The sequence below is a fragment of the Cheilinus undulatus genome, linkage group 15, assembly GCF_018320785.1.
Source record: "Cheilinus undulatus linkage group 15, ASM1832078v1, whole genome shotgun sequence".
Lineage (NCBI taxonomy): Eukaryota > Metazoa > Chordata > Actinopteri > Labriformes > Labridae > Cheilinus > Cheilinus undulatus.
In genome coordinates this window covers 34,300,225-34,314,047 of record NC_054879.1, presented here as the reverse complement: position 1 = coordinate 34,314,047, position 13,823 = coordinate 34,300,225, and the positions used below count along the sequence as shown (strand labels likewise).

At 43.2% G+C, this 13,823-nt stretch overlaps 1 protein-coding gene across 3 annotated transcripts in view; it reads right to left on the bottom strand.

The window, feature by feature from the left end:
* The window catches only part of si:dkey-100n23.5 (cyclic AMP receptor-like protein A), a 120,360-nt gene that overhangs the window by 49,799 nt on the left and 56,738 nt on the right, over positions 1-13,823 (bottom strand). For all 3 annotated transcript variants that reach the window (XM_041807723.1, XM_041807725.1, XM_041807724.1), the window contains one exon: positions 2,221-2,303. In XM_041807723.1, the coding sequence (XP_041663657.1) occupies positions 2,221-2,303 (83 nt within the window). The remainder of the gene's footprint in view (positions 1-2,220; positions 2,304-13,823) is intronic.

Here is a 13,823-nt window from a genome sequence, read left to right as displayed (position 1 = left end):
TAATCACAGTTAAACTGATTGATCATGGTTGTTAAACACGATGATTCATTGACTTAGGACATCTGCATGGTATGCATTTATCAATATTAAACACATGTGATACTTTGACATTCAAAATACTCTGAAAAATTTTAAGGCTGATCAAAAAAGACTTAGGTTGACAAACATCTGCAATTCCTGCGTAAAACTCCATAAATGTTCTCATACATACTGACAATATTTTCAGCCAATATAGGCCAATATAAGATCTACTGCTAGAGGTGCACAATATTATCAACATGATATTGCTATAGATATACAGATATTAGTTGAAAAAGTTAAATATCAGTATTGGCAATTATAGGGTGGATTATAGGCAATTATAGGTACAGAGAGTGCAGCGAAGTGTGGTGCCCCCATTTCTGATTTCTTCCCAGTTGATTCTGGGGTGAGCCCTTATCTTCTTTATTACCTATATTGACTGTATAATGGGGGCGGGTAACAGGGGCAGCAAACTGTGGAGTGTCATCGGCAAAGTCCAGACCACTGATCTAGATTTTGCTGATGATGCGGAGACTGTAGATATCCTTGTGGGGGCTCTTAACTTGCTAAGTGAGGAGGCTGAAGCATTGAGAATGCACATCTCCTGGATCAAAACAAAGATCCAGGCATTTGGGGATGCCTCGTCCCCCAGATGGTGACCCAGTGGGCTGGTCCAGACACCGGGGGGCAACTGTGTGCATTAAGGAGGGGGCAGCTGGGAGGATACCTGGAGATATGGGGCATGGACCTGGTGCAGGTGTGGATGACGGCCATCAGGAGGCTAGAGCAGTACAGGACTAGGGGTCACATTGCTAAGTGCTGATCCAGCATATGCTCCCATACATGACCTGACAAACAAACACCATGTCCACAGATGCATTGGTGTAACATTGGTATTGAACTAAATCGGCTCTTTTGGCAAAAATCTGTTTACAATTCAGACACTTAGCCCACTAAACTGCTGATTTAGAGCAGAGATGTATTACTGGGCAGAAGGTGTGACCTGTTGGACAATCTCTGATCTGTTTTCATGGTCATAGATGAGAGAAAATGTTGGCATTGTGGGAGGGCAACACCAAAAGACATAAAGAGTAAAACATCGGTCATTAGCTTAATTTTTATTTAAAATATCGTAAAATCCTGTCAACCCGGATTCAAAGATGTGCAGTGAGTGGCTATAAAGATGACTCTTACTAACTTATAAATGAAGATGATTCATCATAGAATAATGTAAATACACCTGTGGATGTACAGCACCTAATTTTTTATGTTGAATTTAAAAATTATTCTGAGATTTTCCCAGATACTTTACTTTTTCTCTCTAATTTTGTGCTTTTTGTGACTGGAAAATTGGTCACTGTTTTCCAGGTTTTCCAGGGTGCATGGGAATCCTAAAGATCAGAAAAGAGGAAAGGGAGGAAGAGGACACTGACATTAAGCAGGGAAGGAAAAAGGACAGAGGGAGGTAGGGAGATGAGGGCAGCTTGGGGTGAGCGCAGGATGCAGTTTGTCATCTTCATCAGCCGACAGCCGGGACACGAGAGGAGGAGGAGGGGACAGGAATGGATGGAGAGGTGAAGGAGGCAAAAGGGGGAGGAGGTAAAGAAGGTGACGATGGGGGGGGGGGATGGGCAGTGTTTAAGCGGAGCCTTTGAGAGACGTTGACCCTGTAATTGACCTGTGTCTCCGCCTACATCGCCGTGGCGACAAGCAGAGCCGCCGCAGCTAATCACTTAGTAACCCTGACCTGTCAATCACACCGGGCACTGCTGGGAGGAAGAGAGGGAGCGAGGGGGAGGGAGAGAATAAAAGAAAGAGGGAATGAGAGAGAGAGAGAGACAGAGAGGGAGCGAAGGAGTAATAACAGCGCTGGGGTTATCATTTACTGGACCACCCGCCTCCTCCCACCACCCATCAGCCGGAGAAGCCCTGGTTTTAAAAAAGCCAATAAAACGCTCCACACACAGTCTCAAACACACAATCTCCTTTGGTGTCGGCGCTGCTACAGAGAGAGCGGAGCCTTCCGAGAGTTCAGATAAGAGAGAGAAGGACAGGAGAGAGAAAGGGAGGGAGGGAGGGTGATGGGTTGAGAGCGAGATAAGACAGCAGAGTGAGGCCGACATGCAAATAAAACAACACAGCGGAGAGGGTTTATGTGCCGTACAGGTGTGTAGCCGAGTGTGTGTAAAAGTGTGTTACCTGTTGATGAGGGGGAAGATAGACACCAGGAGGTAGACGGAGGGATACCACTTCAACGGCTTGATCTCCTCTGCCAGGGAGACCTGAGGGAGAGAATAAAAAGACTGCTGACTAAAGCTGGGAAAATTACTGATACTTCAATTCTTATTGATACCACTTTTTAAAGATATATTTTTGGGCTGTTATAGATAGAGATATGATTGTAGATAAAGTCTAAAACTGAAGAGTGAGTGGGGAATGCTATGCGGTAACGGAGCCATGGGCCGGATTTGAAACCAGGTGGTCTGGCTAGAACAGCCTCTGTAATCACTAGCCAAATGCCTACACAATGATACAACAATTCCTTGCTATTGTAATGACTGATAGATAGCATGGCCCAGCGATTAATCTACTTTAAATTTCAAGTACAAGCACGAAAACAAGATAAAGCAAGTTTAACAATTACTGCCGAAAATGTTGTGATGCGCTCCTCTTGTCCATAGGATTTGTCATGAGCAATAAATGGAGCACACCCATCCTACCTTTACAACCCTCCCACCAAGAATAGCTCTCAATATAGCAGATTTAAGCCCCAAAGTCCAGTTTGTTTGACCAGTGTGAGTGCTCTGTACAGTGCACAGGCACGGTACATTTCCTTGGCCCCAGGACTGATGGAAGAGGAGGGCTACAGCCTGATTGCCTGTGCATGAGCTCAAGAACAGGCAAGTAGTATGAACATGATGCATCATAGTCTGATGCCATCACACTAGGATTTTTATTTTGTCTTTTGCAATGGCAACATTTAAGACTTTGCAACAAAAATCTTGTCCTGTTTTGGCAGACAGACTTGCAACACAAAGTGTGATCCTGATTAATCACCACATCCTGACTGTCCTTGGGACTGCGTGCGAGTTCACAGATCGTCAGGGATGCAGGCAAGATGGTGTCAGCCATAATTACAACAGGAGTCAGATACTAGGAAGCAAATGCTATCCTATTTACACACTAAAAGATTATTTGTCATTCCTGACTCCCTGTCCGGGTCCATGTTTGGTGATGGGCTGCTATGGTTGGGTATCGTTTGTGTTTTTTCTGATACCGTAGCTAAATCAACATTTTTTGTATGGTGCCGATGCCTAAACAGTGGCTGAATCGATACTTTCAAACAGTCAGCAGAAGAAGAAAGGCTGTCCGGGTAAATGATTTGTAAGAAATATCTTGGTAAGGTGCCAGTCAAGCATGGGATAAGAAAAGGAACCTGGTGTAACTTGACACACAAATCGAAAAAAATCCACAACATATCACTTGCCTTTCATTGGGTGGCAGGGTATCGAAATTAATTATTGATATCTGTGTTGGTCTGGTAGGTATCAGATGTGTTGGAACTGGTACCATGTAGGCAGACTATAGTGATAGAACCATTACTCTCCACAATTATTCCTCTCACAATTCATTCATTCATTCAATCCAAGAGCAATACTTCACTGCCATATTTTCTGTAATAAATTTAACACTGGTCTTTATTATAATAGGGTATAGTCTTTATTATAATATTAGTAATTAATGCTGGTCTATAATGATAGGCCACAACTGAGGGTGTGGTCTGGACCTACCCTCTTTGTACAGCATCTTGAGATAACTTCAGTTTTAAATTGGCGCTATACAAACAAAAATTGATTGATTGATTGAATGCTGGAGTGTTAGACAGCTGTTTCCAATCAAAGCAGCTTAAAATAAGCTACACAGTGAGTAAAGTTACTGTCATGTTGTCAGCGTGTTTCTCCATTGTGCTTACTCAGTGGGACCACAAACGGCATGTGTCATAAAACAATGTGATGGCATATCCATGATCAGGCCTGATTGGGCTTAGAGTAGTGTGAGTGGAGGTCAGTGGGGGACTGGGGAGTGGGTACCAGTATGCTTCAGAATAGTGCAAGGGAAATGGCCCTAGTGAGACAGTGCCCTAATTTAAGTGAGGAGCAGAAGGAGCCACTTACTCAAATTACTTTGAAAAGTATGAGAGCTAAAGAAATGACAGAAAGGCAGCAATTGGTTGACCAAAAAAGGTGACATAGCTTCAATAAAATAGACATACTTTGTTTGCAGTTTTGATGATTGAAACAATAAATATCATCCAGTATCAGGTGCTTTGGACTTTTGTTTTTGGTGCCATGTTTTCAACACAAGTGCTGATGTTGCTTGGTTTTTAAAAGTACTGTATTGGTATGAGTTAAAAAAAAATCTGATATGACAACTGTACTGCTGACCCGTGCAGAGAAAACAAGGCACAAATTAACATCCCTATCTTCCACACTCTCCGAGTGCGGGTCTTAACTGATAGATCAGTGCACTGAAGCAAACAACAAAGGCCAATTAAAAGCTAATAAAATATTAACCTGCTGATAATATGCAATATCCACACAAGTTATGAGAAGAAACGGGGATTCCAATTAAACCACAAGCCAATACTTTGCAGCAAACGTGAATGGGGATGAATTCAATATCTGGATGAGCGTTGCAAGCGGGAAGACGGAGAGATGCAGCAGCAGCTTAACGTCAAGGAAAGAGAGGGGGAGAAAAGCAGCAGTGGAGAGCTTTTACAAGCCGTTATCTAATTCCCGGGAGAGGAGGACTCTTGCGTCCGGAAAGAGGCCGGGAAGCGCGGCCCCTTGGATCGATTTTCTGCGCTGTGCTGGTTCAACACCCCTCCTTCCCCTCCTCTCCTTCTCATCCCCAAGGCTAGGACGCAGGAGCCGAGCCAGCACGGAGCCCTCTCTCTCTCTTTTTCCTCTCTCTCTCATACACAAAGTCAGAGCCAGCAGGCAGGCCCACAAGCTCTGGTCTCTACCCCCACATGCTGGAAATTAATTACTCACTAGAAAGACCCTGAGGCGTGCAAGCTCCAACGCAGGCGTTTAAACAATTCATATGAAAATCACGAGAGCCCCCCAGTGTTTTTTTAATCTTAAATGTGTGTATGTGTGTTTGGGTTAATATAGGAGCCAAGTTTCCATCATGTAGCGCATGAATCTGATCAGCTGACTGGCCTGTAACAGCATCACCCAGAGGCAAACGATAAGCTGGGGCCTATAAATGTCCATCATAAAGGGAAGCAATGATATGACATCACTGGTCATGCTAAGCTCCTCTGTCACCTCAAGTGTGCGTGTGTAAGTACTTGGAGCAATATCTCAGAAAGGGCAAACCAGGAGCCTGAAGGACACTTCCTGGAAGAGACTCTATGCGCTTTTGTTCCTGAAAAATCTGCAGAGAAAAAAGAAATTGGGTTAAAAGGAAAGCAGGAGCTGGTAGTCTCTGATAAAATTTAGGTGAGGTGCAGAGACCGGCATTTGAGGAATTTCAGTGTGCAACAGACAGGATGTGGAAGAGTGGAGGAGGAGGAGGAGGAGTGGAAGGAGGGAGGAAGAGTGCGGCTAAAGAGCCTCGTGTTTTTAATCACAGTCCTCCCGTGTCAGAGGCCCCTGCGCTGCTCGGGAAGCAGAGGGGAATGAAACCGTAATTATGTGCGGCGCGGGCGCAGCGGCCGCGACGTTAATGACGCACGGCAGATTACAGACGGTTATCAGGAGAAAGCCGTACCCTTCGCCACCCACTGAGCTCACACTCACTCACAGAGAAAGTAAAAATAACAGCGGCAGGTTTTCTGGATGCACTTCAACATCAAATTCAAGGATTTTTCAGAAGATGTTTTGGTGTGTGGTGAATTTTAATGGCTGAAACATTGACTAATTACAAACTGTAGCTTTATCTTTTACTGAGTTTTAAATGTGTTAAATTTAGTATTTTTAATTGTTCTATCACCAAGGCTGCAGACTGTTCTGAAGTTTTAGTATTCTTTATACTTTTAACTTGTCATTGTTGTGTAAATGTTTAGTATATGAAAAGGATTATCGTATAAAATGTTGAATTTCGTTGGTTATATTATTTTATGTCAGATCATGGAGGGAGGTTAATGTCGACTGCATTTGAGTCAAAGACAAGTTGTCGTATCGTATTGTATGGTGTCACACTGTATTATATCGTATGGGATGGTGTCATATGGACTTGGATGGTATCATATCGTACGGTGTTGTATCAGTTAGCAGTCTCATGAACAACAAATAATCTGTATCTGTCCTGAAAAAAAAAACAGTATTGGTCGCCCCTTGTTATGTGCATAAGTTTTAAGCATGTAGGGCATTAAGGATTCATTGTGGGCCCCGACATGCCACGACCCCACGCTGGAGTGAGGGTGGTCAGGGCTTTTCACCCCTGGTGGTATGTCAGAGACCGCTGGTAGATTTCAGGCCCTTGGAACATCCACAGCACAACCAGGGGCTCCTGGCAACCCTAATACCTGCCCAGACGGTACCCTCAGCTGTGCTTACATACTACAATGCCCCTTACTCCACCCTAAAGTTTTGGATGTAGTTATTTTGTAAATAGATAATTTTTCCATGCCCCTGGTAAATGCAAGGACAGATAGAGTGTGACCAGGGTTGTGTCAATCCTCCTTTCTGCCCAGTAGTGCCCTAAGGTGGGGACATTAAAGGAGGAGGCTGGGGTGGAGAAGGTTAAGCTTGGCTAGCAACAGCAGCATGGTGTATCAGCATTAGTGCAAGCAGAAGGGCTTTTTATTTAAATGGACCACCATGCTGAGAGAAAGAGATGTGATTGGCTGTAGGAGCTTGGAGGTGATAATTGGGATCAGCTGGCCATTGGATGATCTGCTCGTATGACTTCCATGTTCTGCATGAACTAACGCTAGGCTTCATAAAAATAAAATAACAAGGTGATTGTTCTGGAGTGGCCCAGTCAAAGCCCAGACCAAAATACAGCAGGGGAATTTGTGGTTGGACTTGAAAAGGACTGTTCACGCCTGATCCCCGTGTAACCTGGCAGAGCTTGAGCAGTTTTGCATAGAAGAATGAAGTGAAATTGCATTTTCCTTTTTATAGGAACTGTATTATCTTGAGGTTTGTTAAGTCTCCATTTCAGCCAAGCAGAAAACTATTCACTGTCAAAATTCATCCACCCTAGTGGCCAGTAGGTTAAGAAAATTCACCCCACACAAAAATACCTGCATTTGATGGTTACAAACTTTCAATCGTGAAACTATCTTATCATGATTTTTGTGCTTATTCAAAAAAGTGAAGATTGTGTAGTTATACCTTTAACTGTGAATAACAGCACAGAAAACACCATCTGCTGTGGATATCCTGCTAAACAACAGACATTTTTATTTATATTTGAAGGTTTTGGTCAATAAAATGAGATATTTTCATGTTCCTGAATCAAATAGCTTCAAATATATTTTGAATACTTGCATGATCAAATTTTCTACAGATATTGACTGTGGGCAGCAGAAACCAAAAAGCATCCTGCAGGAAAAACCCGGAAGAAACGCTGAAGAATCAAAGCGACACTCTCTGGAGCAGCTGGAGAGTGGATCCCTGGATGTGTTTTGTCAAAGCTGCGTGTCCTGCCTGAGAGCCCTCAACAGACAAACCCAACTGTCCTTGCAGCGCAGGATGTTCTTCAGGATGCTGGCAACATGTAAAAGTAAAATTTGGCAGAAAAAACCCTCTGCACAAGTTTCACAAACTAACACACACACATATAGAGACACACAAGTAGACACTTCACATTGTGACTCAAGGCAAAGCTTGTGTGGATCAGTAAACAAACACCCCGCGAAGATAACGAACAAGCAGCTCGCTGTTTGCTCAGCCAGCTTTGTTGCTACCCGACGGGACCGAGCTGCTGCGTGTGCAAATGTGTTTAAAGGTGTTTGTGTGGCTGCATGTGCAGTCTGACAAAACGCCCTCCGCAGAATATCCTTCTGCTGACCTGTGCTGCTGCAAGACCTTGCAATGCTCCTGTGCGAGCGAGCACTCGAGCATGACCGCAAACAAATCTCTGGAGACACAGAGAAATGTGTCACAGCCATGTGACGGACAGCCCTGATAACTGCCAACACTAGTTATGTACGTCATCGCACTGACAAGATACACACTCATGCACACACTACACGCACGCAGATAGAGAGAGAGACAGAAGAGGGGGGATGCCAGGCTGAGTCATAGAGAGAGAAAAATAAATCAAGAAAAGCCAATGTAGGAAACTACATGTGCAAGGAGCAAACATGAAAAGCATTGTGAGTGAGTTTTTGTGTATGTGTGACACAGTAACAGAGAACATGTGAGGCCCAGAAGGAGGGAGATGGAGAGACGTGGATGGAAATCACCAGAGCCAGCGGACACCCAGCAGGAATCTCTTTCTCTACTTTACACCTGCTGCTACACACATAATCACGCACAAATACACACGCACACGTGAACCGGAGCTCGCTCAATTGGCAGGCACAATCTGTGAGGCTGTTGTTGTTTTAAAGCATCGCAGCGCGTGCATAAACTCTCATAAATATTCATGTCCATGAACCTGGCTTGCTGCTTTATTCATGCTGAGTGTGAGTACGAGAGAGAGAGAGAAAGAGAGAGGGGAAATAAAGAGAGAAAGAAAAGTGTGAGGCAGAGAGAAAAACAGATGGAAACTAGGAGGGCGACTGGGAAAGAGAAATACGAGGAAGAGGAGAGTGTGATAAAAACCACTGCTGACTTATTTACACCCTCTGCTACACACAGCAATTAGCCCACATGCACAGTGCCAGTGTGTGTGTCTGTGTGCCACACATTCATGCCCACACACGCATCAGTGGTGCGGGTTACGCCAGTTCAGTATGCAGTAATTACATCTGCCACTTAGGGGCAGCATCTACATAACCTTAACCCTAACCTGCCCCTCCACGCCTCACCCTGCAGGGAGGAGGAGAGGGGAGGGGAGGGGGGAGGGAGGGAGCTAAAAGCGAGACAACATGGGCTCACTGCTTCTCAGCTTTTCATTACTTGTACTTTGACACTGACCTGTGTTTTTCCTGAATGTTTGGTTCAGGCAGATTTTAAGGCTTTAACTTTTTCATGATTAAGCATCTCCCTCGCTGGGTATGCAGAGGTTAGGTTTCCTGCAGCATGCACAACAGCAGACCAGATTAAATGACACAGCAAAAAGCTTTCACACACTTCCTGGTATTATTTTACAGGAGAAATACATTATTTAGAGTAAAAGCGGAACTCTTGCATTAAAACTGCACTGCTGTAAAGTTATAGGACTATTTAAAGTCAAAACACCAGAGGCCAAGGTGTCCTGACTTTTCTGCCTCAGTACCTCAAGCAGTAAATAAAACTTATTTTCCCCATCATGAAACTGACTTTTAAGACCTTTCTGCCCTCATCTTTAAAACTTCATTCCTTCATTTTGAATGCAGGTGGTCTGTCTGCTCTAAATATACTCATGCTAAGATAACCCTGGTGACATCAGCAGGGTCATGTTTTTAGACAGTGAGTTTCCTACAGAGCCTGGGAGGACTTTATAACACCGTTTACAGCAAAGGCTGATCTGCTCTCCCCAGGCTGGATCTTTAAAGCTTATGCCCACAAACAGGCCAGCATTTCACAACCTCAGTTTTTAGGCGGGTCTCACTGGCACTTCAAGTTGCTGGGTTATGAAAGTCTCACAGTTGAGCCCAAAGATTTGGCCGGGCCCCAGACCCTGAGAATGGGCCCTTGCTTGTTGTGATTTAATGATGATGTCAATGCATGTGTGTTGGATCAGTAGCATTGGTGGCTATTAAGCTATTACTAGGTTCTGATGTTGGAGTAATTCTTTCATGCCAGTTTTATCCCTTTCACTACTTTTTCTGCCCATTTTTGTCAAGTCTTTTAGTGTCTTTTATGCTATTTTTACAGCTTTATCGTAAATCTTTTGGCTCATTTTAACCCATTTTTGATGATTTTCACCCATTTTTGCCAACTTTTTAACCTTTACTTTTAACCACTCAAAACCCCATTTTGGCTTTTTTCCCTCTTTTTCCTGTATAAACCCCATGGTGCCACGTTTCATCAGTTTTTTATGTTTGTGTTTTTTGTTGCCATTTTTTTGCCAAAAATTCCCAATTCTGTGACCATTTTTAGTACTTTTTTGCTGATTTTGATAGTTTTTTTTCTTTTCATTGAATCCATTTTTCATTATTTTGCCCCTTTTTTGCCACTTTGTCAACTTTAACCTATTTCTACTAGAATCTCATTGCTGCTTATATTGGCTACTTCTTTTGCCACTTTCAACTCATTATAGCTGCTTTTTGCCCTTTTAAAAGATTTTTATTTTTGGGCCTTTTCATGCCTCTATTTGATAGAGGAAGGACAATGGATTGAGTCGGAAACAGGGAAGAGAGTGGGGAGAGATATGCAGTAAAGGGCCACAGGCCAGATTCGGACCCGGGCCGCACGCGTACATGGGTAGCGCCTTAAACCACTCAACCATCTGCGCTCCCTTTTTGCCACTTTTTTCACAGTAAACCCTTTTTTGCTATATTTCACCATTTTTTCTACCCTAACCCATTCATCCCTTGTTTTCCCCTAATTTTGATATTTTTTTCCTATTTTTGTCACTTTCTCTGCACAAGGCGGCTAGGCAGATGTCCTTTCTTCCCTTATGAAAATGAAGGAGTAGGGGGAAGTATAGCAACAGTCCAAGCACCTCCCTCTACTTACCCCGTCCTCTTTCTAAGGTCCCTCTTCACTGTCTTTTCTAGTTCCTCTTGTGTTCTCCTTGCCTTTCTTTTTCATGTTTAATATAAGCACCAGGAATGATTGTATATGGTTTGTTGGGGCCATTGGGGGGCCTGGGCTGGCTCTGATGAAAGGATCAGTGCTGTTAGGGCTGTGATTGTCATGTGGTAGTGTAGGTAAGATAAAGAACATCTGCATGTTGGTGTTGGGTACGCAGAAGCTCTGAAACACCAGAGCTAAAAATGGGTTTTGCTGCCCTTATGTCTACACAGTTCAGTTTTGGAGGCCAATTAAAAGGGCATAATTGGTTTTCGGGGTTTCTAAGCACTTAGACTTTCACGAGGCACAAGTATTTTGTGTTTATCTTAAAAATAAATTGACTGGTCATTGAGGAAGACAGAACACTGTCAAGCACAGTGGTGCTCAAAAAGTTGAACTACAACAGCATAAAAGAACTGACACAGCGTTTTTAGCCTTTAGGTATTTGGTCACTGAAATGATGAACTGTATTGATTTTGTATATAGAAAACAGGCACTACCAACAAAAACCCTCTGTTAGTGGATACAAGCTGTGCATATACTCTGTCCTCATGATGGGGTGGTCTGATAACTTTTGACCCTGAACATGTTTTGGATATTGATGAGGATGGCTGTTTTTTGAATCTGTTAATCAGCTCTTACTGTGACTGGCAAGTCTGTCAAGGTGAGAGATGTACTACGGTCTTTTCTCTCCATCCTTGTATATATTTTTTCACCACCTTTCAATGTCAACAACTGAGTGAAACACTATGAATGCCTTCAAGGGTAAACTGTCTGAAAATGTTATCCCTATTTTTAACAGTATGTCATCTTGCCCCTCTCTATGACAGGTAGGTTTTTTTTTGAAGGATGACCATGCAGAAAAACAAATAAAAAGACATTTGATTTTCCGTCACAGTCAGACTTCACTTCTTGTGAACTAGTTTTGTTAAAGCATTTTGTTCTAAACACAGTGGAGCCAATTTAGGCCAAAAAGATGAGACACTGCATTTACACAGAAATGCAGCCAACATTTTCACTATAATTTGCTTCTGCTCTTATTTCCTCTCCATATCCTATTTGTCAATCTCACTCATTTATTTAGTAATATCTGATGATTTCTGCTGACATGACTGTTGTTTTCTTAAAATCTTTTGCAGTTTGAGTGTTTGAATTTAACTTTTTCCTTTGTGTGACCCTTTGGGAATACTACATATACACCAAATGGACAAAAGTATTTGGCCACACCTGTTTATTATTCAATTCAGGTGTTTGAATCAGTCCTGTTGCCACAGGTATATAAAATCTAGTCATGTAATCTGCATTTGCAAACATTTGTGGTTGTTTTCAAGAACTCAGTGACTTCCAGCGTGGTAATGTGATGGGATACCACCTTTGCAATAAGACAGTTTGTGAAATCAGACTACATAAAATCACAGAGCGGGGTCAATGACTGTTAAGGCGCATGGTGCGTAAAAGTTGCCAACACTCTGCTGATTCCATAGCTGAAGAGTTCAAAACCTCCCCTGGCATCAATGTAAGCACTTAAACTTTGTGGTGGGAGCTCCACGGAATGAGTTTCTATGGCCAAGCAGGTGCTTGGCACCTCACATCACCAAGTCGAATGCCAAGGATTGGATGGAGTGGTGTAGAGCACGATTACATTTGACTGTGGAGCAGTGGAAACATGTGGACGTGACATGTGACAAATCACGCTTCTCTGTTTAGCAGTCTGATGAGTGAGTCTGGGTTTGGTTGATAATGATAAGGGGCTGTTTTTCAGGGGTTGGGCTAGGCCCCTTATCTCCAGTGCAGTACAATCTTAATGCTTCAGCACACTCACAGACACTTTGGATAATGCTATGCATCCAACTGTGTGGCAACAGTTTGTGTTTTTTTTCCCAACATGAGGTTGCCCCAGTGAACAAAGCAAGGACTATAAAGACATGGTTTGATGAGTGAAAGAACTTGCCTGCACAGAGCCCTGACCTCAACCCCATCACACACCTTTGGGATGAAATGGAATGGACATCGCAAGGCCTTCTGGTCCAACGCCAGTGCCTGACCTCATAAATGCTCTACAGAATTAATGGGCACAAATTCCCACAAACAATCCAATATTCTATGGAAAGCCTTCCAAAAAGACTGGCAGCAGCTATAACTGTAAAAGGGAGACTAACTCCATATTAAAGTACATGTATTTGAATATAATACCATTACAGTCCCTGTAGGTGTTATGATCAGGCCACAAATACTCTAGTCCGTAAAGTGTACTTATGCATTAACACTACGCCAGGTTGCCCTGTGCAATGCAGAAGCATGATTATCCCCAAACCCCACTGCCCTGTGTTCTAGTTGCTCCAAGCCAACCAGGCCTAAGCACAGTTACCTCTATTACATCTCCATGTCACAATATGTGTGGCTTAATATTTAAAAAGCACTGTCTCAGAGTCAGCATGATGGAAAATGACACAAAGAACATGAATGACTTTACGGCTTATTTTGAGTAGTTTTGGTCAGCTACAGCCCTCTAACACTCTAGGATTTTCCAATTATGCAAGGCAGTGAATCAGTTCGCTTCCATATCATGTTGATGTCGCGTACCTACATGCATGAAAAACCCAAGACAAAGCCATACTAGGGCCAAAAAGTAGTATGCAACATTCACACTGGGTGAACAAACTGGACTTCTGGGGTCAAACATGCTGTGCATGGCATGAATCGCCTTGAGTGATAGCACCCTTTGCCTTAATCTGGGCATGCCCATATGGATTGTTTGTGATTGTACGTTTTTCCTTCTTCCTCTTTGGCTCCTGCTGCTTCAACTCAGTCAGGACCAGAAGAGAAGGGTGCAAAAGCTCTCACATTTACGTACATGTTTATGTTCCTGCACAGCAGAGGAGAGCTGCTATTATGAGGTCAAATCTCTAACACCTACCCAGATAATCCAGCACACACTTATCTTCACGGTCTGAATAT